The following is a 26,468-nucleotide window of genomic DNA, read 5'->3' on the forward strand; positions in this document are numbered from 1 at the left end:
GCCTGCTGGCAGATGAGCTGGAAGACTTCAGGATGAAGCTACAACTCAGCTTCATCAGCTACAAACAACTCAGCTACAAATGATTTTACAGCTCATGTTTTATTCAAGGAGCTGATAAAGGTGCCGTTTCTGTTATTTTTAGTCCAGTGAACACGCTCCGTTCCCTTTTATCTTTTTGGCTGTGCAGCTACAGGTGCTTCTTAGAAGGTGGCATCTCAAGGCGGAGAAAATAATTGTTTGTGGAAAGGAGAATCCTGCTTGCCTACACCTGTAAAAGATAAAATGTTTCTGTTTTCTTTGGATTATAAGCTGTCTCAACTGCAGCGTGGCATATTTTTACATTTCAATAAATATTTATTTTAGCCTAGACTGGCGTTACTCCTAAGCAGTCCCCTGGGATCAGTCAGTCAGTTCACGTAAAGAGGTTTCCTTGGGTTTATTATTATTGTTATCGCACAAGTAAGTTCCAGCCTTGGAAAGGCCATGAATAACCCACTCCTCTGGGGCTTGGTGTTGCATCCTAATGAGGCTTCAGCATCTGGGCTTGTTGCTGGGCTGCATAGCAAAGAGTCGCTTGAGGAAGCAGAGCTGAAGGATGCCAGAGAGCACGATGGCAATGCTCTGAGCTGCTGACCACCAGTTCACGTAGTTGTGGTTGGACTGGAGAAGGATGAAATCTGTCCTTGACCTCATCCGAGCAAAGTTGTAGTAGCGCCACATGTGGAAGACATCAGACAGCAGCTTGGTGGTGCTTTTCTATTCCAGACAAGAAAAACAATCTTCAGATTTGGCTCTCGGCAGTCACCTGCTCCCATTTAGAGGAAAAAGAAGCCCCCCCACCCCCCCGCTTCCTGGTGTTATGCTTCCTTTTCTAAGCTGAAGCACAAAGGAGGCTCTTTCCCAAATGCCCCTCGGATCCAGACGCCTGAGAAAAAGCTTGGAATGCATCAATCGCCCCGTAACAGTTTTTCTAAATAGCTGGTGTGGGTTGTACCTGCTGCTTTCCTTTCACAGAGTTAAACAAGGTACCTCGATTGCTTCCAGGGTGTCATTGAGCTCCTTCTTCTTGAGTTCATTCATTTGTAGATCAAAACCTTCGTAGAAGACCCCAAAGTTGAGATAAACTTGCACAGATCCAAAATGGTTGTACCGATTACTCAGGCACAGCTGGTAGAACCCTGTAAGGAGGAGGGAGAATTGCACCAAGCTTCAAGAACTTTCCCTGTGTTGCTGCCAGGCCCCCCTCAGCTGCACCAGGCAGGCGGAGTACAGTAAGTGGTCCATCGACCAGGGCAGGGGAAGGGAAGCTGTACGCATGGCTAAATCTGTTTTTCCTTTGAAATACAAAATGCTCTCAGGTGGTCACTCTTTCCTAGCAACTTCCTAGTTCGCTCTCCAAAGCACACAAATACTGAGACGGACTGGGTGCAGGGATGAGATTGGAATTCGTGATTTAGATGCGCAGGGACTTGGATGTGGTTTTCAGCTTGCCTTGGAATAAAAAAGGCTGCAGCAACTACTGTAAGTGTGTGTGTGTGAGAGTGTGTGAGATCTCTATAGGGTTTGCACATAAAGCAGTGGGGTGGACCCCAGTGAGGCACAAATTTAGCACGTTGGGGCTGTCAAGCAGAGGGTGTTTTTGTGAAAGAAGAATCTGCAACAGGAGCTGCAGGGCTGTGTCTTTGTGGAAGAGGCTTTGCAGAATCCGCTACATCAATCTGGCACACACACACACCCTCTGCTTGCTGGCATTCTGGGAATTGCAGCCCCAACATATCTGGAAAGGGGGGGCTAGGTGGAGAAAGCTCCCTAAGCTGCGATTAATGAGCCACAGTGGTGTCCCCATGCAAGATGCCATGCTGAAACAAACACAGGATGGCCTGGTATACGCCACATGGCTTGGTTTTGGCTGGCTGCCGCTGCAGCTTGTTTGCCAGCAGCCTAAGAGAGTCATCTAAGAAGCCATGGATGGGGCTTTGGGGCCGGCAGGGGCAAAGCCAGCAATGGGCACCTGTCTCCTGGGTTGGGAAGTTGATCTGTCCCCGCACATCCTGGGAGGTACCAAGGTGGATGCCGCTGGGGTCGTTCACAGTTGCCAGGATGTGTCTGTCGTGGCCAAGGCCTGAAGTCCATTGCACCTGGAAGCAAGAGAAGACAGGCAAAATTGTGACAGACAAACGAACGAACAGGGCTGGTGCGCTTGTTGCTCCTGGCTGTCAGTGACTTCCCTGGGAACGGGTGCCTTGAAAATGGCTCCATTTGCTTCTGAATCACAGGTTCCCCCTGCAGGTTTCCTCTTGTCTGCAAAAAGGGCCCCAAGGGGCTGCAGTGGGCAAGTCTGGTGCCCATACTTGCCTGGATAGGGCAATCCACCCCTTCCAAGCAGCCTGGAAGCTCAGCTGTGCCAGGGGCGCTGGGGGGACAAACAGAAGGACTCCTCACCTGGGTAAAGTTTGGGCTGGGCTGGGCAGTGGGGGCATTTTCCTCCCCTCACCAGGAGGTAGGATGGGGCTCCATGAGCCCCAAAACTTGCATCTTCCTGGCCTCTGCTTTGGGGCCACCCTCTTGGCAGGTCCGCTCTGGCTGCTTCCAGGCACACCTTGGCAGGCAGACTCTGAACTGGCATCTTCTGGAGTGTCTCCCCCTCTCTCTGCCCAGGGAAGAGGGACCAGGTACACAAGGCCCTCCCCTCCCAGGGTTGATGGGTCTCAGGGATCCACAAGGGAAGATCCTGCTGGAATAATTCCTGCAACACAGCTGTTGGCAGCTTCTCTACAGCTCACAATGGGGTCTTCCAGGAGGGCCTGTTGCTGCCCCCTCTGATGGATAGAGCAGCTGGACAAGCTGGGGAGGGGGGCTGCCCTGTTTGCCTCCTCGCTGCCCTCCCCACGCAGCACCCACCTCATAGCTGAAGTAGAAGGAGCCGTTTTGGTGTGCAAACTGCCAGAGGCACTCGATGCCACCTGCAGGAATGACGATGGCAAAGTCATACCGGTCCCTCCCAGGCAGGACAGCCTGCTTGTGGGGCCCCCTTGGCTGCTCCCCCACTTGGCAGTGGGCAAGTTTCAGCCCCTGCAGTAAGCCCACAATCCCAGCCATCTGGAGCAAGGCAAGCATGTTGGCAAAGGGATGCCAGCTGGCTGTGGGGCTCTGTGGAAGAACTGCAGCCCAGCAGGCTGGCTGAGCTAATCATTAACTGACCTGCTCCTGCCCAGCACTTGCTGCGCTGTGCCTGCTGGCTCAGGCAGGGCAACCCAGAGGTGCCCCTTGGGAAGCTGAGCAGCTGCCAGTGGCTAGAGCGCTGTGGACAGAGCAGGCCGGGGACCTTTGGCTGCCTGTCACAGGCCAACGTGACTTCTCCCTTTCCTCTGAGAATGCAGGGAGGCGGGCTTGCGTTCCTGCACCCTGAGCACCATTGAGGCTGAGGGAGGGCCTGGCTGGCACCTGCTGGATCTCCAGGTGGGCTTAACTGGCTCTCAGCTGAAGGGCACCAGGAGAGGCTGAGCTACATAGGGACAGGCCCTGGAAGGTTATTCCTTGCAACGGCAGCTGTGGCCCTGGTTCAATCCTAGTTCAGTTCTTTGACTTCCAACTGATTTCAAAGGAAGGTTCAAAACTAGAAATGGCCAAGTTAGCTTGATGCCCCCTGTACAACCCTTTTTTTAACAGCTGGAGTTCCCTTCCTTCCACCAGAGTTTTGCTGGAAGAGCTGCATTCCGTTCCACCCAGCTTATCTGCATCTGTTCTTTCCTCCTCCTCTGAAAAGAAACGTGTGTGTGTGTACATACTTGCATGCTTGCAGCCCCTGGTGTTGAAGGACACACCACTTTCCCAAGAGAAAAGTTTCCCAGCAACTGTGGCAAGATCAGGGGGGAGCATATGGCTGAGTTGGCAGGCAGGTTAAACACAGAGAAGAAATTGCTTGGCCCTCTACCTGCCACCAGGTAAAATCCAGCCCGTAAGAGGGGGACTGGCCCAGCCATTCCACAGAAGTCTCTCTCCCCTGGACCCCCAGGCACCTTATGGGGATGTGAAGCGCATTAACCAGAGTTGGAACCAGGCCCCTTGGGCCAGGCAAGGTCGGAGTCTCCCCAGAGTCCAGCCACCTTGTCGGCAACCACCTGCCGTGGCTGCGGCTCCAGAATCCGCTCATTAAGGGGCTGGCTGGGAGGAGGAGCGGGGCGTCCATGAAGTCCTGCTGGCCGTAAACTGACCTGAGGAAACCCCCAAAGGACCTTGCCCTTGGGAGAGCAGACTGCTTAGCAAGATTGCAGGCCCTGCGCTCAGCTCAGCACAGCACAGCAGAGCTGCCAACAAAGCTGCAGCCTTGAAAGAGGTGTGGGAGGAGATGCCTGTTTTGGAAACTGCAGCCAGCTAAAACAGCCTCTATAGGGGAAAGGCTATCTAAGTTTTATGCTGATGCCATGTTTCATGCATATTCTGTATACTGCTCCAATTTCTGGCTTTTATTTTTATCTTGCTTTTGATTAGGTGGGTATGCAATTGTTTGTTTACAACGGCTAATTTGCTGTTGGTTGACATCCCAACTGCTGTAAAACACTACAAGCTGCCTGTGCTGGGAGTTGTTCAGTATAAACTTTTTATTAAATAAATATTTAAGGCACGCCACCAGCCCCTGCCTTCCAGTTTAATCAAGTCCCAGCTTCTTCATTGTTCGCCAGCGGTCCTTGATCATCACAGGTGTACGATCCTTAAAAGGATACGCTTGAGAAATAACTTTCCAGTTCCCCTCCCCAAACTTCTCCACGCCTTCCTTGATCCACGCAGTCTCTTCTGGAGACCACATCTACAAAAGAAACAATGGGGAGACCTCGTGAATAAATGGGAATGGCCCACAGCTAACCTTCATTTGCAGCCTGTTTCCGCTACCCCCCCCCCCAACCCATCGCTCTCATCACACAGGATGTGGCTGCTGCCCTGGAGTGCGGGTGGGAGGCCCTGGTTTGAGCTGGAAACACCAGGCCCTGCTTCAGTGTCCTGAATGTCCCGGGTAGCACTTTCCCTGCCGTTTACAGGGAGATTGTGAAAAAGATGAAATAGGAATTGGTACATATAAAATGGGGGAAAAAAGTTTTCCGCTCTTACATAATACAAGTAGTTTTAATTTATATTGGCTCAAACATCAATAGTCAAGCCCTTAGTCTACACGGAGGAGATACAAGCCTTGCCACGTCCAGCTGAGGGAGCCTGAAAAAGCTCACAAACAGTAGCGGCAGCCACAGCAGAGCACTACCTAAGCAGCCCGCAATTTCCCACATTCCTGCCCTATCAGTGACAACCATTGCCTAGACTGCATAATTATTTTTACAGAGAAGAGATGGGTAATGATCAATTTGTCTTTTCTTTAGAAAGTCTGCTTGGAGTTGGTCGCATTACCTTCCTCCTAGTACTGGAACTGTTGGTGCCAGTCGACCCCTCTGACTCTGAAAGAAGGAAAAAAGAACGTTTAGCAGCCTGGCACTCTGCAAAGGTTGGAAAGCCCAGATATCGCCTGGGGATTTTTTCCTTTTTGCCATAGGCAGCCACTTAGTGCTTCTGCCTTCCTGGCTCAGCGTTCAGGTGATTTTTGTCACAACACTGCACCAGAAATGCAAGCAAAGGGACAGAGATAAACATTCCCTTAAGGCCTACTGGCACAGTTTAGAGTAGTGTTTTTCAACCTTGGCAAGTTTAAGATGGGTGGACTTCACCTCTCAGAATTCCCCAGCCATACCCATCTGGATTTGCCCAAGTTGCCTCCTAGCACCCCCAGAAATCTACCTTTTTGAAGTTATATATTCTCCTTCAAGGCAGAAACCTTTGGTTTCACTTTTCCATTTTGCCCGGAGGTTTTGTGCGATCTGGGACACGTGCTCCCTCCCAGATGTGGAGAGGCTGCCCCCCCTTGATGTCCCCCGCGCCTCTCCCAAGGATCCAGCTGCCACACCCTCTACGGCCTCCGTTCCTCCAGGCCCCTGCCAGCCCACCAGACGGAGCCCTGGCAAGAGGACTGTTTTGCTGCCCTGCTCACTGAGAGGAAGCCAGGCTGGGGCACCAAAAACAAGACCCACAAGGCCCCAGGCTTCTGCCGCGGCCCCCACTTACGCTGCTCCATGAAGAACTCGTCCTCGTCACTCCAGGCGGCCTTCTCTTCCGGCAGAGAGGAAGGGGCGGCCCTTGGCTTGGCTGCGCTAAAGAGCAGAGAGGCTTGATTACAGGTGAGCCCGCCTTGCTCCCTCCTGGGCTCTGACGGCATCAGCAACGGCTCAGCCACAGCCACGCACGCCAGCAAATGCTCGGGGGCTGTTCTCACCCCAAATCACGTTGGGGGTTCAGTAATGAATTCCTCCGATAGTCCTGAGGGGTAAAGCCCTGCTGGAGGCCACCCCTCCCGCTTTAGGGGAACAGCTACGGCCAAACCCTGTAAATTCCCCAGGCGGTCCGAAAGAAGAACTAGCAGCTCAGGGCCGGTGCTTCCAAGACCTGAACTCTGCCAGCTTTGCAAACACCGACCCGAAGGCAGCCACCGCTCCGTACCTGGGAGCTGGAGGGCATGCACTTGGGGGGGGCTTTCGGCCCTTTGCTGATTGGACCCCCAAAGTCACAAGCGGTTTTGCGGCCAAGATGTGCCTGGCAGGGGAATGCCTGAACTGCTTCCTCTCTTTCCCCAAAAGCATGTCACTTATGGAGGGCAGGGATCTCGTCTTCTCCAGGCTGAAGCAGGACCTGGCCTGGGCATTTCCTCTTTCCTTCTTCTGGCGCTTGGCTCTGGGGGACCCGGAAGGCGAGCTGGACCCGGCACAAGTCCAGTCCGTCTTGTCTAGTTGCGAGAACACTTCCTCGGAGTTCGGGGCACCAGAAAGAATCCTGAAGGCTTCTCTCAGCACAGAAAGCCCGTAGGAAGCTGGCTTCAGGCTTGAGCCCCTACAAAAGAGAGGAACCTCAGAACTGTATCCCAGAAGCCCTGTCAATTTTTCTTCCACTCACGACCGAGGAGGCCTCTCTAAATGAAGTCACTGCTGTGCTTCCTTCATTGGGGGACAATTAAAACGGCCCAGGAAAAAGAGTCAAGACAGAGATTCCATCAAGGAAATTCCTAGGTGTGTAAGAGGATGGAGTCCCGGGATCCTCTTTGGGAAAAGGGAAAGGGTTGCTTTTACACCCAGAGCAAATCACTAAGTGCCGTTTCATGCAGCCGCACTCAGGAAGACCTACCAGCCCTCGGATGGCTTTATCTCAGTGACCCAAAACAGGCTTAGCAATAGAAATACCCTGATTGTTCTTGTAGTCCAGCTTGATTCCCCCAATCTTGCATCTCCTGATATTTTGTGCTACAAGTTCCTTTTATTTTCCAGCCAATGGATAATAGTCCAAAAACACATTGAGGGACAGACAGGGGAAGGCCAAGTGCAATTTGGTGTTAATTTAAATCCTGCTATTAAGGAAATTGTCTTTTAGTTGCCACTAATTCTCTCCTCTCTTTGTGGCAAGGGATAAGCAAGGCTCTGGTTTTGAAACTCACAACAGACAATTCTAAAGACTTGATGGATTGCTTTAAATCAAAGCTACTTTGATTTTGATGTGGTTTAAATCACCAAAAAAATTAAGAGCCCCCAGATCTAAACGTCTGCTCATATTTATGGAATTTCCCTATTTCTTGAACAAATATGCAGTTGCTCTAACGTTCCTTTGCCCACCATTTGCAGTCCCGCATCCCTCGCTACAAGGACCCTCACACCAAAAGTGACTTACTGGTTTGAGTCCCTGGAAGCCGCAGACACGGAAGCGATGGCAGCGGGCTCGTCCGTCTCCGATGTTCCACCCACACGTGGGGATGCTTCAGTGTGCTTGCTGGCTGCCTCCACACATTTTAGAATGGTCTCTTCACTTGTACCTGGTGCTGGCAAAGATTTTGCTGCTTTTTCCCTGGTTCCCGCTCCAGACTCTGGCCTTCCTTCTGCCCCTACCTCTGACCTACCTCCAGGGGCCTCATTGAGTTTTCCCACGGTGCCTCCATCTGCTGTGCCAGATGCCTCGGGGGTCTCTTGCGTGGCCTCTGAAACAGCCACTTTCTCCTTGTTAGCTGCTCCCACAGGGCTATTCTTGGAATCCGTCTTATCAGCGGAATCCTTTTTTGCCATCTTAAATAAAAAGCATAAGCAGTGACTGTTAGGGTTCTTCTTAACGGCACAGAACACAGACACAGAGACCGCATTTGTTTTTCCCACACAAAACTATTTTATTATACAAAATTAAGCTCCTGTCTTATTCTACTATTAGTGTAAGTTTGCAACTATTTCTATTCTTAAAGTTCTATCTCTATGTTCCTATTCCTATATTTGTAGCACTACGTTTTCTTAGCTTAACTATTTCTTAGCCCTTGCCTTTAAATCTTTCCTTTTCCCCCAGGTCTTCAGCTCTTGCAGCCAATCTCAGTCCACTGCACCTGAAATCCCTTTTCACTCCTTTATAGACTTGCAAATGGGCTTTTCTCTCCCTGCCCCTTCAGCACTCGCAGTCCTCTGTTTCCGGAGCTCGTTTGCAGACCCTGGTCTGGCTCTTTTCCTCCCCAACTCTCAGCTCTGCCTCTCAGCGGTCTTCCAACTCCAAGAACAGACGTTTTCTCTCGCTGTCTGAAGACGGCTGCTGAGGTGCTTGCCTTTGGGCTGGAGTTTCTCTTTCCCAGGTCTCTGCTGTCTTCCTGGCTTAATTTCTTCCCTGACACCCCCGCCCACATGCTCGCTTTCAGTTCCCTTTCTATAAAGCAAACTCTCCAGTGAAGGAGAGGGTGGGGTTGTTTTAACCCCCCTTCCCAGGTAGCACCAAAACTCTGGATCCCAGGAGGAAAAAAATGCCTGCTCACTCCGGGTGGCGAGTTCACTCTTCTACAGTCACCCCAAAGTTTCTCTATTTTCTTCTCTTGCCCTAATCACAGCCACCAAATGTAGGCTTTCGGTTAGAGGATCTTCCTCTGCCCAAAGCATAGCTCAAACACACAACAGCCCTTCTGGAAAAAGCTGATGTGTCAAGCATCAGATGTTGGACGTGTATCTTTGATCACACTGTCTAGGCTGAGTTGCCGCTGCGGCCACTGAAGAAACAGCCAAACACATCCCTTAAGGCTGAATGTGGCCCCCCAAGGCCAACACTCACCACTAGGAGAAACGGCTCAGAATCATCCAAGTACTGTTCGAAGAAGAGGAGAATCCTCTGCTGGAAGGCTTTGTAGGAGAAATCCCAGATGGCTGGATGAGAGGAGTTTTTCTCTTGGATGATGCGATACAATGCTGTCCTCATCTGCTAGGCAAGGACAAGAAAAGAGGCCAGAGTATTTGCAAGGGCCTGGAAGGGGGAGCTGACTGCCCATCAGATGGAATCCCGAATGCTCAGAAAGAGCCAGAGGCACAAACAGCAGCGAAATGCCTGCCAGGGGCTCTTCACTGCCCCTCGAGAGAAGACAGGGATCCTTTCTCAGGGATACGAGAAAGCCACTGGCTGTGCGAGGAAAGGAAGAATGTGCCACTGGGACCTATATCAGAAATGTTCACCTGGCTGCTTGGATCCTTTGACATGTGTTTCTTTAAGATTTTGCTGGCATGTTCATATTCTTTGTTCTTAACACAGGTGATAACTGCCTGAAGCAAAAAAACAAAACAAAATAAAAATGCAAACATACCTTTTGTGGATTTCTCAATAAAGTGTTTTCTGGATCTGTTTCACATGGCCCCCAGCTAAGCCCTTTCTCTGATCCTGGAGCTCAGTGATGGAAAGGAAAGTGGAGACTGAGCCCCTGGCATTTCTCCAGCTTCCCTTTTAGGAGTCTCTCTTTTAACATCCAAATCCTGCTCCCTTTGGTGGTTTTAGTAGTTGATTTTTGTCAGCTGAGAGCAGCTGGCCTTCCTAACCTTTTCTCAAAGTGACAGTGTATTTGTGGCTGTTAAATCTATACAGAGCAAGTCAGTAACATTTTCTAAGCCAGTCGTTTTTGAACTTGGAAAAAAGGGAGAGAGAAAACATTTGGTTTTCAGGTGGAGCCTAATTCTTCCTGACAATGAATAGATTTTGGAACAATAAGTTTCTAAAACAATTTCTCTCAGCGTGGCCCCCTCCTGCTGAGGGAGGCTGAGCTTAAAAAGAGAGTGACCATCATGACCTTTGAAATTAGCGGCTACCGGAGATGAAATGGTGATTCTTACAGCTTCCTTTATTCTTCTCTTTATTTCCTCTATTAGTTTCACATCAATGTGGCATTCCTCCTTGATCTTCTCTAGAAGGACAAGCACAGTTTCAAGAGGTGTGAGCTCAGTTTCTGTATCAATGGTCCAATCTAAAGTATTAAAAGATAAAGCCTTGTCATCATTGAACCATGATATCTCAGTGCAGATATAAACACACCCCTACACTTGAAGAAATAGAATGTACGTTTTAGAAGTACAGACTCGTGCCTCAATTACTTCATGAATAATGGTAGAACAACCCAACATCAAAGAATAAAACATACACTCCTGTAATTGAAAGGGACCTCTTAACCCGTTGCATTCAATCAGCCACTCAGCGCAGAAATCCATGAGAGGTGGCTGTCCAGTCCCCACCTGAGCACGACCGGCAAAGAGGAATTCATTACCTCCCTCAGACACTGGTTATAATTTCAAACTATTCTTACCTTTATGGAGAATTTCCTAACATTAGGCTGAAATCTGCTTTTCTGTCAACTTAATTCAATTATTCCATGTCTTGTCTTCTAGGTCTTTGCTACCGTGTCTCCTACACCCCATCGTCTAGGGCAAAGAGCTTCCAGGTTTTCAAACCTCTCTTCATAAGGCTTAGTCTCTTGTCTCCTGCTGTTATCCCTTTTTAAAGAACTGGTCACAATAGGCAACTCTTGCTTCCTGCGCTTGGTAACTATATTTCTATCAGCGCGTGCAAAATTACAGAAAAGGAAAACGCCCCCACGTCACCCAGAATAACCCACCCCAGTCAAATGGGAGCCAGGAAAGCTGGGCTTCGAAGCACGCCTCACCTTCTTCGAGCCGGGACAGGAGCTGGATAATCCGCAGCTGGCGCCGGATCGGTTCTTCCAGGGCCACCGGGCGCACGAGCACGGCTGGGAACGAGGCAGGCGCGGTCAGGCGCTTCCCAGCAGAGCTAGGCGGGGAGGGGGGCCGGAGGGACACCGCGGGACGCGCCGCTGCCTGCACGCGCGCCACACGTGTGGACCGAGGCTCGCGTGCGAAGAGGCGCAACTGCGCGGCGGGGAGCCTCTTTTCAGCCCCCCAAACGGGCGCGGCCGGAGCCCGGCGGGCCCCTCAGATTCCTTTGGGGGGGCTCCGCGGCGTCTCCCCCCAACCGGACCTCCCCCGCGGACGCACTCCCGCTCCCGCTGGCCGGGGACGATGGGCTCGGGAGTCCCCACTGGGCTCCCGAGGCGACGACGTACCGGTGAGGACGTCGCGCAGCTGCCGGAAGTCTTGGCTGTTCCCGGCCCGAAAGGCCCGCATGGCTTGGTGGGCGTAGAAGAGGACGGCCCACCGGTTCACCGCCGCCTCCAGCTCCTTCCCCCGCGCTTCAGCTGCTTTCTCGGCCGCCGCGGCTCCCGCAGCCACCATTCCCGCCGACATGACGTCAACCACGCGCCGGAAGGACGAGGACCGGAAATTAGGCCCCCTCGCGGAGCGCCTCCCGCCGTAAGACCACATCTCCCAAGGTGCCTTGGGGCGTCCTCTGGGGCGCAAGCGCAGTGAGCCTGTGGGCGGAGTGGCCGCATCCTCCTCGGCGGGTCGCGGGTGCGCAGGAGGCGCCGCGGAAGGGCCCAGAGCCCACCTCGGAGGCTGGCAGGAGTCGTGGCCGCCACCGGGGAGCTCACTTGCTCCGAGCCTGCCGGGGTGCATCAGTGCCCTGCCCTGCCCGAAGCAAGGTGGGAACGGCCCCCAAAGCCAAGCCCCCCGCCCGGGCTCGAGCTTCGCCCCCCTCGTGGTTTGCACGCGGGGCGATCTCGATGACCGTTGGACCCTCCGCGGACCGGGCTAAGACACACCCGCCATAAAGGGCCTGATGCGCCGGGGCTCCAAATGGGGCGTGGGCGTTTCCCCGCGCGTTGGTCGGGCTGCCCATGCCGCGCTTCTGCCCGGATTTCCTCTGCTTGGTCGCCTTGGCAGCTCGGAGCTCTCCAGGGTCAGGGGAGGGTCGGGTCCCCCAGCCGGGCCCGACCCTGCTTAGCCTCCACGCCGGTCGAGGCCGGCCGGGCTCGCTCTGCCCGGAAAGGTGGGGGGAAAGAGCAGGCCATCCCGTGCTTCCCCAAAAGCCGGAGCTCTTCCCCGGCTTCAAGTACTGCCCGGCACGTAACAAGATCCATTCCGCACCACGGTTTTGCCCCGGAGAATGGAACGTGGAACCCGGTCGGTGTCCGCTGGGCACCTTTGCTCATATCCTGTATGGAGCCTGGGAAGGCAGAAGGGGCAGAAGCCCTTTTCCAGGTGGGGCACAGAGCACGGCCATTGCGTTGGGTGGTCGCTTGTCTTGGGGTTGAGAGCCTTTTGCGGCCCGTCACGAATCACGCATTCAGTACGTTCAGGTGAGAGGTGAGATTCCTAGGGACTTTAGCCTTCGCAGGATCACTATGGGCTCCTGCATGTTCGAGCAGTTTCCTGGATTGCAACCTCGGAGCAGCCCAGTTGGCAAAGCTCTTCTTGCTGTCTTTGGAATGCTTCAGATATTTGCGCTAGGTAACCCCCCTGGTAGAAAAATTAATCCATGTCAACTCCCCAGGTTTAAAATGAAATACAAACTTTAGTGGTATACTCTTGGCAACTTCAAAGCCTGGGACGCAATTTTACAATGAAATTGAAAGACTGATATAAGCCGGAGGCATTTATGACCAGTTCATTCAGTTTGGGTTACTTACCTAAACAAGCAAGATTCCCTATCCAGTACTGTGAAAAGCATCCGAGTATCACCTATTTTGTATTGGCTGATCCTTTGCAATGCCTTTCAGGAGTATTGGGTTGGGTAACTCTTCTCTTGTATTTAGAGCTGAATTGCTGGTTTCGCAACCTGTTCTTTCCCTTGCTAAACCTTCATTCAAGGCAGGGGGATGAGATTTGGGAGCCAGAAGCGTAGCAGTGCAATGCTTTGTGCAGCTGAGGGTTTCTGGTCCCGTGGATGTCTGTGGCTTTGTCTTGGCTGTGGGAATGACGGGGCAGGGGGGGTCTGTCTCTTTTTGATGTGTTGTTGTGTTACCTTAAAAGGAGGATTAACTGTGAGACCAATTGGCCTTTTATGTAAGATGGGCTGAGGTTCTAGTCCATGTAACAATCCATTTTCTGCCCACTTGTGTTTTCTCAGCACTTCCATCTCTTTCTTACCTGAAAAAACAAACAAACTTTCAGAAAAGGGACTTGCTCTCCATGAGGAAGCGTTGTGCAGCCTGGTTCTTTCAAGTCTGCCTTTTCATCCAAGTAGATCCTGTTTTCTCTGCATCCCCAAGAGGGCCTCCAAGAGCCGTTTGCAGTGAGTGTTTGCCGGCAGGACACGTCTGCTGGTTGCTGGTCCTGGCGATAAGTGGTGGATAGCCTCTGTTTTTCCCATTCACCTTGCCAGGAGGCAAGAGCAGGATTATGGGAATTCTGGCTGTACAGAATCGGTCATGCCAAAGGATCATTAGCACATGACATGCTGGCCACATTCTCCACTGGTGCTCCTTCCCTAGTTGTGGGAATCACGTGATTGCGCATTTGTTGCCAACTTCTGCTGTTCATCTCCATCATTGGCTCACAGTCCCTGGGACCAGCGATAGGCCATTGCTATGCTCTTGGAGCTGCTGTGGACAGAGAGGAACCAAAAGCACAAGGATAGCGTTAAAATGGTTGGGGACTCGGAAAATGTTCCAAGCGGCAACTAGTTGGGCCCAGGGGAAAGTTGTACTGACAGCAGACGCCTGAGCTCAGCATAAAGGAGATGTACTTCCAGGAGCCCCTGCTGCTTGGCCACACGGGATGCCATGCCAGGGCCCCCATCAGCCCTGAGGGCACAGCTAGCAATGCCTCTGCCAGAGTTGCCATTTGGTATTTGTTTGTCCCCTCCTCCCTACCCCATTTTGGAGCACAACTTGCCCAGGGAAGGAGCACGGGATTCCTCAATCTCCAGGACAAGGGGCCACGGGGATCAGAGGCTTGCACAAGGCTTTGGGATTCACTGGGAGAGGAAGAGGTCCCTTCTCTGCGACCAGATGTGCCACAAGAAGCATCCTGTGGCCTCGGGGAGCTGGCAAATGGGTTAAAGTGAATTGGGGGCAGTTGTATTCTGGTACACTGTGGTTGTGTCTTGCTCTCTTCTAAAAGGAGGTGCTGGGGAGAAGTCCCAAAGTAAAGCTCTCCAGTTTCCTTGGGTCAACCTCTGGTGGAAGCAGGAGCGAGCTGGGCGGCCTGCATGGTCTGCAGCAATCCGCATCACCAAACCGCCTGCGGTGGGGACCTCTCCCTCCCGGGCCATACAGCAGGGGCTCTTCTCACACAGACACAGCTGAGCAGAAGTGGGTCATGTGGAGGGGAAGGATGACCCTTGTTTCTGTGTGCAGCATATAAGAAGAGGCACTGGGGTCTCCTTAAAGATGTGAGAGGGGGAAGAAGGGCATTGTTTAGCATCAAACAGCCCAAACGTGAGCCTGTGGTGGGTGTTCAGAGTAAGTTCAGGGCAGCTGCTTCCTGCAGCACATGGCGGAGGCTCTGTTCTGCTTCTTTGGGGCTGGTTATGCGCCAGCTTGTTCACTATGGCTGTGAAGCAAACTGCCCTGATCCAAATAGAAGCGGCTTCTCTGGCGCCTCTTGGATTGGCTGTACCAGATGGAGGTGACTCCAGAGCCACTTGGAGGAATGAGTAGCCCTTCCCTCCCTAGCCACCGTCCTGGCCACGGCACGCAGGGCTTTTGTGGTGTGCTACTGCAGACTCAATAAAAAAGTTTATTCTCTTACCTTCCCACATGCAGCCATCGGGGGAAACATCTTTTCAGAGCAGGAGACACCACGTCCCCCTTCCCCTGAGGGAATCTTCTGCGGTTAAGAGCACAAGTCGTGATCTGTGTCTTAAAACCAGTTTCACAAACCTGTTCCTGTGCCCAAGGTGAACCAGTTGTGCTTATGAGATATTTTACCATTTTAAAATGGAAATAGAATGTTGCCACAACTTTTTCAATTACTTTAATGCTTAATTGTAGTGGGGGGGCTAATTGATGGTTCTGAGGTTTTCCCCTTTGGCAGCAGATTCTTTGCAGATAACAAAGATTGCACAGATCAAGGGGCAGTTTTTCTTTGATATACAATCTTAGGGATATCGATAGCATCAGGGGGGGGGGGGGAGAACTAAGCAAGGAAAATCATAGAATCTCCCGCACACCCCAGAATGCTAGCCCACCTTATTCTGATCTGATAGGTATAAAATAAGGGCTGCTTTTTCTTTAAACCATGCAAATCTTTTAGAAAGGCTGCAAGACCAGCTTTCCTTGCTTTCCCTCCCCCCCCTCCCTCTCCCCCCCTCTGAAAATGCCTCTCTCATTGTGAGAGATGTGGCCTGTGCCATCAGAACTCAACATTCCACCTGTGTCTTCCTTCCTGATTCCTCACCGGCCACATGTTTCACTGCTATCCCAGCGTGTCATTGCAGACACTACCTACTGACTTCGGGCCTAGCTCACAATCAACCTGTGGATCCTCCATGGGATGCATGGCCCTTTTTTATGCTAGATTTATCTGGTAAGGGGCTGGATGGTTGGTGCACTGAAATCTTGATTTTCCTTGTCTTAAGTTGCCTATTTTAGACTGAGATTTCTCTGCCTTCTGCCAGCAGCAGTCCCAGGCCAGGTACTGTAGAATCTTAGAAGTATCTCCCAGGACTTCTGACAGAATCCCTAAGGTGAGATTCCACCTGTCACGCTGGATATCTTTCTGCTTTGTTGGCCCTTTGACGTAGGCCAGGTGAAGAAGCAGGCATGCTAGGGATTCCCTGAATGTTCCCTGAATGTTCTTGATTGAAGCAAGGTAGGATAACAGAATCTTGACAGCCTGCCCAAGTTCCTCTTTGTCCCATCTTACACTAAACAAAAACTATGTTGACTTTCTTTCTCGTACTTCTTGCTTTCTCAGGATTGCAGTCTCTTTTGCTGGTCCCCTTTAAGGGCTCTCCCATGCCTTCCCCGAGGTCAGCTCTGCATTCCTTTGCATCTGGATGCCCTTTCTTAATGCAGATAGCAGCAGCTGCAGCAGAAAAGGACTTGGGAATTGCCCGGAAAGGAACTGAAGATAAAATGGTCAAGGGCATCATCCTGATATGATAACAATTGATTTGGCTACATCTGGAATTCTGTGGCGTGTATGACTCCAGAAAGCCAGATGGCTTTTGGACAAACAGCAACTGTAACTAGCCTGTTTCATCCCATTTGCTCTTCAGAAACTGGATCACAACTTCCAGCCTGAGTGGCGGTTTTCTGTAGATGCTGAAAAGTAGCGGGGAGAGGACTGAGCTCTGTGGGACTTGACATAGACACACCCAGCAGGCTGACTACTCTTCTACCAACACCGACTAGCCTAGGAAGAGGCAGAATCATCCCAGGATGTGCCCCCAACTCCCAACCTTCCTAGGTGGTCCATGTCAATAGAATCTAATGCTGCTGAGAAGTCAAGTGGAACCAAAAGAGCCACGTTCCTTCCATCCAAGTCCTGGTGAAGATTTTCCTTCAGAGTGACCAAGGCTGTCTCCAACCCTTGCCCAGTCCTAAACTGTGATTAAAAGCGGTCCGGGTAATTTTAATACATCAAGGAAGAGCTGGTTCATAAGCAAAAAGTGGACACCTATCACCTGTCCAAGACTAATACAGAGTGGCACTGTCTTTCCAATATAAAAGAACACTTTTTTTTTGTCATACCAACTACCCTTCCTAGAATAATACATTCCCAGTGTTTGGTATGAAGTTGAAAATCACATTCACATCTTTATATTAAAACTTCAAATATTAAATTGAAGTGGGACAATTAACGGGGCAAGCCCATATCAGATATGTAAATGGAGTCCTTGGTGCTCTCTGAGCCCTGTTGTTTTCTTGCAGACGTTTCATTGCCAGACTAGGCAACCTCTTCAGTGCGAAACTGAATCTTCGCACTGAAGACATTGCCTAGTCTGGCAATGAAACATCTGCAAGAAAACAACAGGGCTCAGCACCAAGGATCCACAGTTCAACCCTGAGCTACAAATATTCACTTCAATAGATATATAAATGTCCCTCCATCATTTTACACTTCCAGCAGAATGAAGTTGATAGTTAACCAATTTAATGTTTTATTCTCTGAGGTGTCCAGTAAACACATTTTGTTGTGATTGTAAGCATTATTTTAGGATCATCAAACATATTTCAGTTTGTTCCATCGGTCTCAGTTGCTGGATCATCTTGATAGTAGGCTGTGTTGGAATGTGCAGTGCAACTAAACAAAATGATCCACCACCTCTTGGTGTGGAAGCAGCTCTGCCTTGGTGCCTCCTGTTCTGGGGGTTGCAGTCCCAGCCTCTGGGGGACCTTAGGGCAGGTTTTGAGGTAACTGGCTTTTGTAGATGAAAGCAGCAGCAGAAGAATCATCATGGAAACTGGTGCAGTCTTTCTGGAGAGCTGGTTTCCCTCTAACTCTAGCAGAAGTTGTTAATATGTTTTCTACTACAGATTAAGGTTACTATGGTAACTAATCATTTTGGCTGGGTGAAGAGGTTGAATTTAATTGTCCCCTTTTCACGTGTTAATAGTTGCATTGACTAAGGGAGGAACTTGCCTGGACTTGTTTTAGTTTCAGTTTCCCTTCTGTGTAGTCTTGCAGAGAATATGCAGCTGAGAGAAATCTCTCCTCTCAGCAAACAGCCTTTAAATATGCTTGTTTTCTGTAAATAAAATTATTTTTATAGAAATGCCTGGTGTGTGACTTTTCTGATCTCTCCTGGGCCAAATGCTTTCTAGCACTCTGCCAACAGGTTATGGGCCCAGTAAGCAGCCCAGTAAACCCAGTAAGCCCAGTAAAACCCAGAGAGAATAGAGGGATCAGCTCCACACCTCATGCACAATTTAAAGGCAGGTAGCAAAGACCTGTGAAGATTTTCTTTGGAGCCACCTGGAGATTTTCCAGCAACTGCCGGTCTACAGGACAAAGAAGCCAGCTGAGGTGATTTGCAAAAGAAGGAAGAAGCCATGGCTACCTCTCAGCCCTCAGCGATGCCTCTGGAGCGCCTATCAGAGCCCAACTATTTGAATTGGGCCCTGAAGATGGAGATGTATCTTCGCAGAAAGAATCTTTGGCTGCCAATTGGTGAGCAAACTCTTCAAAATCCCAGTGCTGAATGGCTGAGACAGGATGAGCGGGCTAGAGCCACCATTATCCTGGGATTTGAGGACAATCAGCTAGTCCACGTGCAAGGTATGCAGTCTGCAAAGCAACTTTGGGACGCTTTGAGAGACTTGTATGTAAAGGCAACAGCAGGGAGTAAAGTTACTCTGACAAAAAAGCTGTACAAAGCCTACCTTGCAGAAGGAGATAGCCTTCCTGAGCACCTGCATCATATTCAGCAGCTGTTTGTTGAGTTGCAGGAGAGAGGAATGGAATTTACACCTCTCACAAAATCCTATATCTTCCTGTCCTCACTGAATGAAATGTGGGACACGCTGATTTGTACCCTGGAGGCTATGCCTGAAGCAGACCTCACCCCATTGTATGTTACACAGTGCTTACTCGCTGAATGGGAGGAGAGGAAAGATCCCCCCCATCTCTTCTGGAAAGCTGCAGTACCAGAAAACAAGGGAAAAGAAGGGAAAGGAAGCTGAGGCCACAGCACTAGCCAGCCAGCGATGCTTCACCTGTGGTTCAGCTGGACATTTGCAGAAAGACTGTGCCTTGAGACCCAAGAGTAGAAAGAGAAGAAGAACACAAGGGCAACACAGAAGAAGGCTCTTCAGACAACCCAAATTGCACAGGTTGCTGAGAAGGGTAATTCTGATGTATGGGTGTTAGATTCTGGGGCCAATTGTCATTTATGTAATTGTACAAGCTCTTTTGTGTCACTGCCTAAAACTGAAAGACAAAGTGTATCTTTGGCTGATGGGTCTGTGACCAAAATTATGGGATAAGGTGACTTGTATTTATCCTGCTTGGGAGAAACTGTAAAAGGTGTGTTGTATGTGCCAAATTTACAATCAAACCTTTTATCTGTGGCACAATTGGCTGCAACAGGGTATGTCATAACATTTAAGAAAAATGGTTGTGAGATACGTAAAAATGGAAAATTGTGTGCTACTGCTATATTAAAAGACTCCTTGTACATTGTGCAAAATGCAAGGAAGCCAAGCTGCAAGGCTGCAGTTGGCAACACGCCATATCATGACCAATGTGTACACCTGATGCACAGGAGATTTGGTCATGCTAATTTCAAGTATATAGCACAAATGCCACAGCTGTGTGCTGACCTAAAGATAAAACCCTGTGACAAATACTTAGACTGTGTAGTTTGCAAAGAATGCAAAACACTAAAAGCTCCTGTGAGTAAGCACAGTGACAGAGTTACAACTAGACCTTTGGAAATTGTACACTCTGACATTATTGGTCCTTTTGCTCCAAGTCTTGGACAAGCAAGGTACGCAATGACCATCATTGATGATTTCTCAAGATACACATTTATCTACATCTTAAAACATAAAGATGAGGCATTTGAGAAATTTAAAGGTTTTGTGACATGGGCAAATGGAAAATTCCCTAGGCCTGTATCTGCACTCCAATGTGATAGAGGAGGAGAGTACCTTTCTCACATATTCAAAAGGTTCCTAGCTGAAAAAGGGATAGAACAAATTCTTTCTAACCCTTACACCGCTCAGCAAAATGGTGTTGCTGAAAGAAAGGGCAGAACCTTGCAAAATGCGATGGAATGCATGCTTAAAGATTCACATTTATTTTTTAAGTATTGGGGAGAGGCAATATCTACTGCCTGTTATGTACAAAACAGACTGTATAACTCTGTGATTCAGGACACTCCATTCCATTTATTTTATGGTGTGAAACCAAAGGTAAATCATCTTAGAGTGTTTGGTAGCACTGCTTGGGTTGATATTCCAAAACAACAGAGAAGGAAAGGAGGCCCCACAACAAAGAAAGCCATTTTTGTTGGCTATGAACAAAGCCAGAGGAGCTACAGGTTCATAGTGGGAGAGAAATTGATAATTAGCAAAAGCTCTTCTTTTGCTGAACAAAATGGGGGGAGATTAAATTCCAGCTCTCCAGTTGATCTGACCACCACAAGAGAACAGCAAGGACTTGCTGATAGTGATCTTTTGCCTGATGAGGACATTAAACCAGAAAAGCAAACTGAAGATCTGTCTGATGAGACAGATGCTTCTCAGGAAAGTGATAGGAGTCAAAATTTAAGCCCTGTATCACCTCACAGATCTCAGAGGAGTAAAAAAAGGCATTCCTCCATCACGTTTTCAGGCTGAAACAGTAAAGGCTTTCCACATATTCACAGAACCTGAGTCTTTAGAACAAGTGAATGCTTTACCACCTGAGATTGCACAAAATTGGCATTCTGCCATGCAACAGGAGTTAGCATCCTTGAAAGAAAATAAAACATGGAAACTGGTAAATCTACCTCCCAATGAACGCTGTCTAGGTTGTAGGTGAGTTTTCAAACTGAAAAGGGATGCTGATGGCAAAATCCAAAAATATAAAGCAAGGTTAGTTGCAAAAGGGTTAACTCAAAGGAAAGATTTAGACTTTGACAAGACTTTTGCACCAGTTACTAAAGGTGAATCAATTAGATTACTGTTAAAAATTGCTGCACTCAAAGGAATGTCAGTTCACCACTATGACATTCAAACTGCATTTCTCCTTGGTGATTTAGACCACAAATTATACATGCAGCAACCCCCTGGCTATGAAAAGGGAGAATCTAGTCTGAACTGCAGAAGTCAATCTATGGGTTAAAACAAGCTGCTAGATCCTGGAACCAAAAAATTAGATGAAAAACTGCAGAATTTTGGTTTTGAAAAAGGAAAAGCAGATCTGTCCTAACAGTCAGGAATCACGCTGAGACGAGGAGTAGGTCTCTGGTGTTTATTACTGCTACATAAGACAGAAAATCCTAACTGAAGAAGCGTGGGAAAACCCAGACAGATAAACCCCAAAAGTTAAGGCGGGTCCGATCTGTGTCTCTTTGAATGGCTGCTTAATTCCTCAGTACTACGCATGCGTTTTCCCCCCTGGATAGAGGCCCCCTCCTGCTCGCCATCAGTACTCATGACAAGATCCATGTGTATATATGAAGAAAGACAAGGCTGTATGTATCTCTGCATTTATGTGATGATTTGCTGCTGTTCACACCAACAGAAAAACAAAGGCTTGATTTTGAAGCCCGCATGAAAAGCCATTTCACATTAAAAAAAACAAAAACCTTGGAACTGTAACAAATCACCTAGGTTTGGAAATACACAGGAAGGATGGTAGCTTTCTGTTAAACCAAAGAGGAGATAATGTTAAAATACTGTGAATGGAAAGACATAAAGAGTTGTCAAAGAAAATTGGTTTGTGTCTTATTCTGTAGTATAAAAAGGGGAGTGTTAATATGTTTTTTTACTACAGATTAAGGTTACTATGGTGACTAATCATTTTGGCTGGGTGAAGAGGTTGAATTTAATTGTCCCCTTTTCACGTGTTAATGGTTGCATTGCCTAAGGGAGGAACTTGCCTGGACTTGTTTTAGTTTCAGTTTCCCTTCTGTGTAGTCTTGCAGAGAATATGCAGCTGAGAGAAATCTCTCCTCTCAGCAAACAGCCTTTAAATATGCTTGTTTTCTGTAAATAAAATTATTTTTATAGAAATGCCTGGTGTGTGACTTTTCTGATCTCTCCTGGGCCAAATGCTTTCTAGCACTCTGCCAACAGAAGTCTGGGGAAACCAGGTGGGATCCACGGTTCTCCTTCCGCAAGCTCCCACCACCACCACCTTTGTACCCAGTGGCTATTCAAGGAAAGGAAGTGGGAGTTAATTCCTTAGGTATCTCTTGGGCATTATGGAAACTCCCTCTTAGTTGCTCAGTGGAGGAGGAGGAGGAAATGCCAGGAAACCGGTCAGAGGAGAGGAGGGCAAGTGGAAAATTGGGGTAGAGTGAGCAGAGGCGCTTTCATGCCCTTTAGGAAAGAGGATGTCATTTAGAAAGAGAGGAAGTTGGTTTTTCACCTTTCACCTTACAAGTACCAGATGCCGAGTTTATGTTGTGGGGATTATTACAGGCAGCTAAACTTTGGTCAAAGTTAATATTTCCACTAAATATATGTAGCTTCTGAGTAATTTTTTAACCGGATAATAAATTGATTATGACAAGTTTATGACAAGTTTAATGGGACTAGAACTTGCATTTTAAAAGGAACAAAGTAGAAAAAGATGCCATACAATTATATGATGCACAGTGATAAATTGTTCCGTGTTTTGAGAAAAACTCTAGATGTTATAATACAAAGAACTCTCTGCTGCTGGTCCGTGTTTCCCTCCCTCCTCCTGGACTTGAGTTGCCATTTATGCAAGGCCTCCTCCAGAGCGGGTGAGGGGATACATCACATCCAAAGGTAATGCAAATTAAGGTAATGTATATATGCTAATGTACATGTTTAGGTGCAGGTGGTGGTGATTCAAGTTCTATCTATCCCACCAGAGCGGGCAGGACTGTGAGTAGGTAACGCTGGTGCCTCCTGCGGAGTCTGCTGTCCAGAGGCAGCTAACTCTGGAAGGTCAACACCACCAAGACCTTTTTCAGGCACATGACCCGAGAGCCCCTCAGAAGTGAACTCTTCTCAGGAAACCACAGCACAGGGTGTTCTGACCCCAATAGGGAGCACTGGTTCCAAGCAGTGTGTGTGTCTCTCTGTGTGTGTGTGTGTGATTAAACACGTGTGTAAAGACCTGTGTAGATAAACAGACAAACAGTGGAATTCATTGTCTGAAATCTGATTCCCAACATCAAGCAGAGGCCTTTCCTGTTGGTCCTGGGCAAGCGATGCCTGAAGCACATGGCTTGTTCTGCAAGAAGCAAAGGCACATGTCCATTCTGTTTCCATCAGCCCCCGATGATCTCTTGGCAGGTCTTAAAAGAGAGCAGGGGGGGTGGGAAGAGCCACCAGGCTGACGTTTGCTCACCCACATTCCCCCATAGTGTCATCATCAGGGAAAGTCTCTGGTTTCAGTGTGCCAAAAACAACAGGGGCCAGGAAGAAGCAAATTATGCTTGTTTGGCTTTTTGTCTTGACTGCCTGATTTATGAGCCTCAGTGCAGTGATTAGAGATGAAAGAAAACATTCCAGGAGAAAGATCAGCACACTACTGCAGTCCCGTGTGCCTGGCCTTCTGCATGAGTTACTGTAAAAGTGGGTGGGTGGAAGGCACACACACACACACACACAATTACAAGCACCCCAATAATCAGCAAATGCAGAGATGCCACAGCCAGGCCCTGGGACAGGAAATGCACCATCTCTGTGTGGCAGTAGTTTTGGGCAGTGACTTGGCTGGAGCTGCAGAATGAGTGGCAAAGACAGCGCTGCAACATCATCAAGGAGCAATCTGCGTGTTTCCAGTCATTACAGGAACATCAAACTGACACTGCCATCTACTTGCCACAAGAGTCCTAACGGCATCAGGATAGCCTGTGAACCTTAGCCATGCTCCACATTATGGGCCACGGCTCTTGAGGACTACATGGACTGGTCTGTGCAACTTTCTTGGCAACGTTTTGGGAAGGGGGCTCCCAGTACTGTACTCTCTTTTGGGATGTTTTCTGATTTGAGAGTCTAGGATGAAAAGAGAGGGATCAGCCCAAAGTCCTGCAGCCGGGTTCTGTGCCTGAGGGAGGACTAGAACTCAGGTCTTGCTGCTCCTGCTCCTGCTCCAGCACCTTTGACCACGACTGTATGCTGACTGGCTCTTACTACGCTTACTATCCAGTAAATCCCACTGCAGATGCAGATGCTAGCTATTTCAGCCAAATGCCACAAGCTACAGGCTACAGCCAGACTTAGCTGCTGAAAAGCAACGGCAGATCACTGCCAGTTCATCATCACACTGAGGGTGTTGGTAAAACCTGTAATGCAGGACAGGGGAGAATAAAAACAGCAAGGTGCTTAAGCAGTCTTTGGTGGCATTAGCGATGCTGTAAAAAGTTTAAGAATTCTGGGAGTTGGACCACACATCTTGAGGTTGCCAAGGTTGAGAAACACTGGTTTAAGGACATTAATTACACGAGGGAAGGGTTCCGTTTCAGCTCCTGATCCCCACAGGCCCCTGGCTGCTCAGGTTTCATCAGGACTGAATCTGGTTAGTAATAGGCAGACCCATGGATCTATGCTGGTTGCACTCATACCATTCGCATCATGACATTGTGTGTATCCAAGGCACTTGACGTCTTTCTGCTGTCTGTGCAAGAATCACAGGTGCGTCTGCCACTCCTGATGAGGCGCCGAGGGCCGCCCTTCCCGCAGTACAGCCGTTCTCTGAGTGGGGAGCACTGCCAAGGGCAGAGGACCGTTCCACGGGCAACGATTCCAGGCTCACGTTCTGGCAACATCTCTAAGTAGGGCTGGGATGAAGAAGCTCCCTTGAAGATTGCGAGGCTTAAAACACCAGATTTCCCCCTTAATGTTCCCCCAGAAATGAAATAAAAAATTATCCACACTTGTCCCCGTTAGTAGTGATGCTGAGCAGCCCCCAGGCCACCCTTTCCGCTCCCTTGCTCTAAGGGATCTTGTTTTGAGATGCTGCTCTGGAGTCCAGAAACCACTGCAAACTTCATGCAGGGAGCGAGGTGAAATTTCCCTAGAGGGCAAACAAAGCTCCTGTTCACGTTCACACTCAGCTGAAAAACTTATTTGATGGATTTATGCATAGAACCAGCGAATGAGCAGGCATATAGACACTCGTAAAGCAAACCTATCACTTTGAGAGTCAGGAGGGGAAATAAATTACCCCGATTCCCCCAAATTCCATGCATGCAAACTTTCCAGAAGCTCAGGGTAACACTTGTGTCACCTTTCAACAAATGAAGGGAGTAACCAATCTACCCTACCTACATTTTTTGTTTTTATTACCCCAGATAAGATGGAGCCACCACGCAGATAGGTCTGCATTGTGACTGTGCATCTCTGGCCTATCGTTATCTCCACCCCATTCCAACTCTGCAACTTGATGGTAAATAAATGAAGAAGCTGCTGGGCTAGCCTCCAGCTCATGTGGCCGAACTCGCTTGACTGGAAAATAAAGAGAAGTGCACATTTCCTGTGAAAATGATGGCTTTCCACACATGCTGTCCCCCACCCGAAAATATTTCCCGTGACTGACTAAACAAAGAACAGGAAGGCAAGACTGTCCCTGGGGAACAATCAGACAATTTTTTTCTAATCGCAGACACTGCACAGTTCATATACTTTTCATATATGAGCCCACTGGGGCTGCTTTCTTTCCTATCCGGCTTGCTCAACAAAGAGAGTCCACGTGCAGAACGTTGAGATCCAAGCTTTTAGGCTGCCAGCACGTTTGCAAAAATAAGGATCATTGGAGGGATCATTCATATTTCCTGCTATCTAACTACAGAGCTGGTTTGGTGTCCTGGTTCAGGTGCTGGCCTAGAAACCAGGAGACTTTTGAGTTCTAGGCCTCCCTTAGGCAGGAAAGCTGGCTGGGTGACTTTGGGCCAGTCCCTCTTTCAGCCCAACCAGCCTCACAGGGTGGTTGTTGGGAAAAGAGGAGGCAGGAGTTTTAGGGAGGTTCAGCACCTTAAAAAAGGCGGCATAAAATATATCTGTATCATCATCATCATCATCATCATCATCATCTTCCACCCGTGAATTACTTGTATAACTTATGTCAACTCAGTACATCCAGGAGGTTTCTTGATGGCTGCGCCGCAATAAATACGGCAAGACACACAGAAAGCTCGTGACTTCCATAAGCAAGACGTTCGGAAGCAGGCGGTTCAGTCCTCTGGCCGCGCGTCGCTACCCCCGCATCCCGAAACGGTTTTCTCTCGAGCGCCCCGGCCTTCCACTCCGAGCGGCCGGAGCCCTTGGCGCGTGGATCAGGCGGAGGTCCGTCAGGGCGCTCTGCCTTGGCGGGTCGGGCTCCAGCACCGCCGGGTCTCTCCTCAGGACTTCCCCCGCTCGTCTGCCGTAGACGGGTCGCAGACTCCGGCCCATCTTCCGAAGCCACCACGGCCTCGGCTTGGTTTGCTGTGGACCCGGCCGCGCCGCTTCGGGGCTGCCACCCGCAGTGCCAGCGCGGGGGCCCGGAGGGCGCCGGGCCGTCCGAGGCAGGCGGGGGGACCGAGCCGGTTCTGGGGTTTCCAGGCTGACAGCCGTCCACAGGCCCCGGCCGTCCGAGCCAACGTCACTTCCTCCCAAAGGACCCGTATGCTGGGCGCCT

At 49.5% G+C, this 26,468-nt stretch overlaps 2 protein-coding genes across 6 annotated transcripts; both read right to left on the bottom strand.

The window, feature by feature from the left end:
• Positions 1-161: 161 nt before the first annotated feature.
• Positions 162-3,256, bottom strand: TMED6 (transmembrane p24 trafficking protein 6). Its single transcript, XM_063312789.1, has 4 exons — positions 2,902-3,256; positions 2,012-2,138; positions 1,030-1,178; positions 162-756 (listed from the first exon to the last, which is right to left on the bottom strand). Exons 1-4 carry the CDS (start codon positions 3,115-3,117, stop codon positions 532-534), a joined length of 717 nt encoding a protein of 238 aa, XP_063168859.1. The 5' UTR covers positions 3,118-3,256; the 3' UTR covers positions 162-531.
• A 1,327-nt stretch (positions 3,257-4,583) lies between these two features.
• TERF2 (telomeric repeat binding factor 2) lies at positions 4,584-11,652 on the bottom strand. 5 transcript variants are annotated; one of them, XM_063312784.1, is made up of 11 exons: positions 11,438-11,651; positions 11,021-11,104; positions 10,197-10,327; positions 9,549-9,635; positions 9,154-9,300; positions 7,979-8,141; positions 7,753-7,900; positions 6,538-6,924; positions 6,106-6,191; positions 5,398-5,444; positions 4,584-4,807 (listed from the first exon to the last, which is right to left on the bottom strand). In XM_063312784.1, the coding sequence occupies exons 1-11, from the start codon at positions 11,616-11,618 to the stop codon at positions 4,649-4,651; spliced, it is 1,620 nt and encodes a 539-aa protein (XP_063168854.1). In that variant the 5' UTR covers positions 11,619-11,651; the 3' UTR covers positions 4,584-4,648. The 5 variants fall into 5 exon arrangements, with proteins under 5 accessions (XP_063168854.1, XP_063168853.1, XP_063168852.1 ...); XM_063312783.1 differs by having other exon boundaries at positions 7,753-8,141; positions 10,197-10,267; positions 11,438-11,652; XM_063312782.1 differs by having other exon boundaries at positions 7,753-8,141; positions 9,154-9,297; positions 11,438-11,652.
• Between the last annotated feature and the right edge of the window lie 14,816 nt (positions 11,653-26,468).

The sequence above is a fragment of the Candoia aspera genome, chromosome 11, assembly GCF_035149785.1.
Source record: "Candoia aspera isolate rCanAsp1 chromosome 11, rCanAsp1.hap2, whole genome shotgun sequence".
NCBI lineage: Eukaryota > Metazoa > Chordata > Lepidosauria > Squamata > Boidae > Candoia > Candoia aspera.

Bases quoted from the DNA above. Each gene is read 5' to 3' on its own strand.
- TERF2 (XM_063312781.1), bottom strand. From the start codon at position 11,618: ATGTCGGCGGGAATGGTGGCTGCGGGAGCCGCGGCGGCCGAGAAAGCA. The intron at 8,142-9,153 runs GTGAGTGTTGGC...TTTTTATTTAAG, and splicing joins CTGAGCCGTTTCTCCTAGTG to ATGGCAAAAAAGGATTCCGC. The intron at 6,925-7,752 runs GTAAGTCACTTT...TCTCTTTTGTAG, and splicing joins GCTTCCAGGGACTCAAACCA to GGGCTCAAGCCTGAAGCCAG.
- TMED6 (XM_063312789.1), bottom strand. From the start codon at position 3,117: ATGCTTGCCTTGCTCCAGATGGCTGGGATTGTGGGCTTACTGCAGGGG. The intron at 2,139-2,901 runs GTGGGTGCTGCG...TCTTGCTTCCAG, and splicing joins CCTTCTACTTCAGCTATGAG to GTGCAATGGACTTCAGGCCT. The intron at 1,179-2,011 runs GTGCCCATTGCT...TCCTCCTTACAG, and splicing joins CTTCCCAACCCAGGAGACAG to GGTTCTACCAGCTGTGCCTG.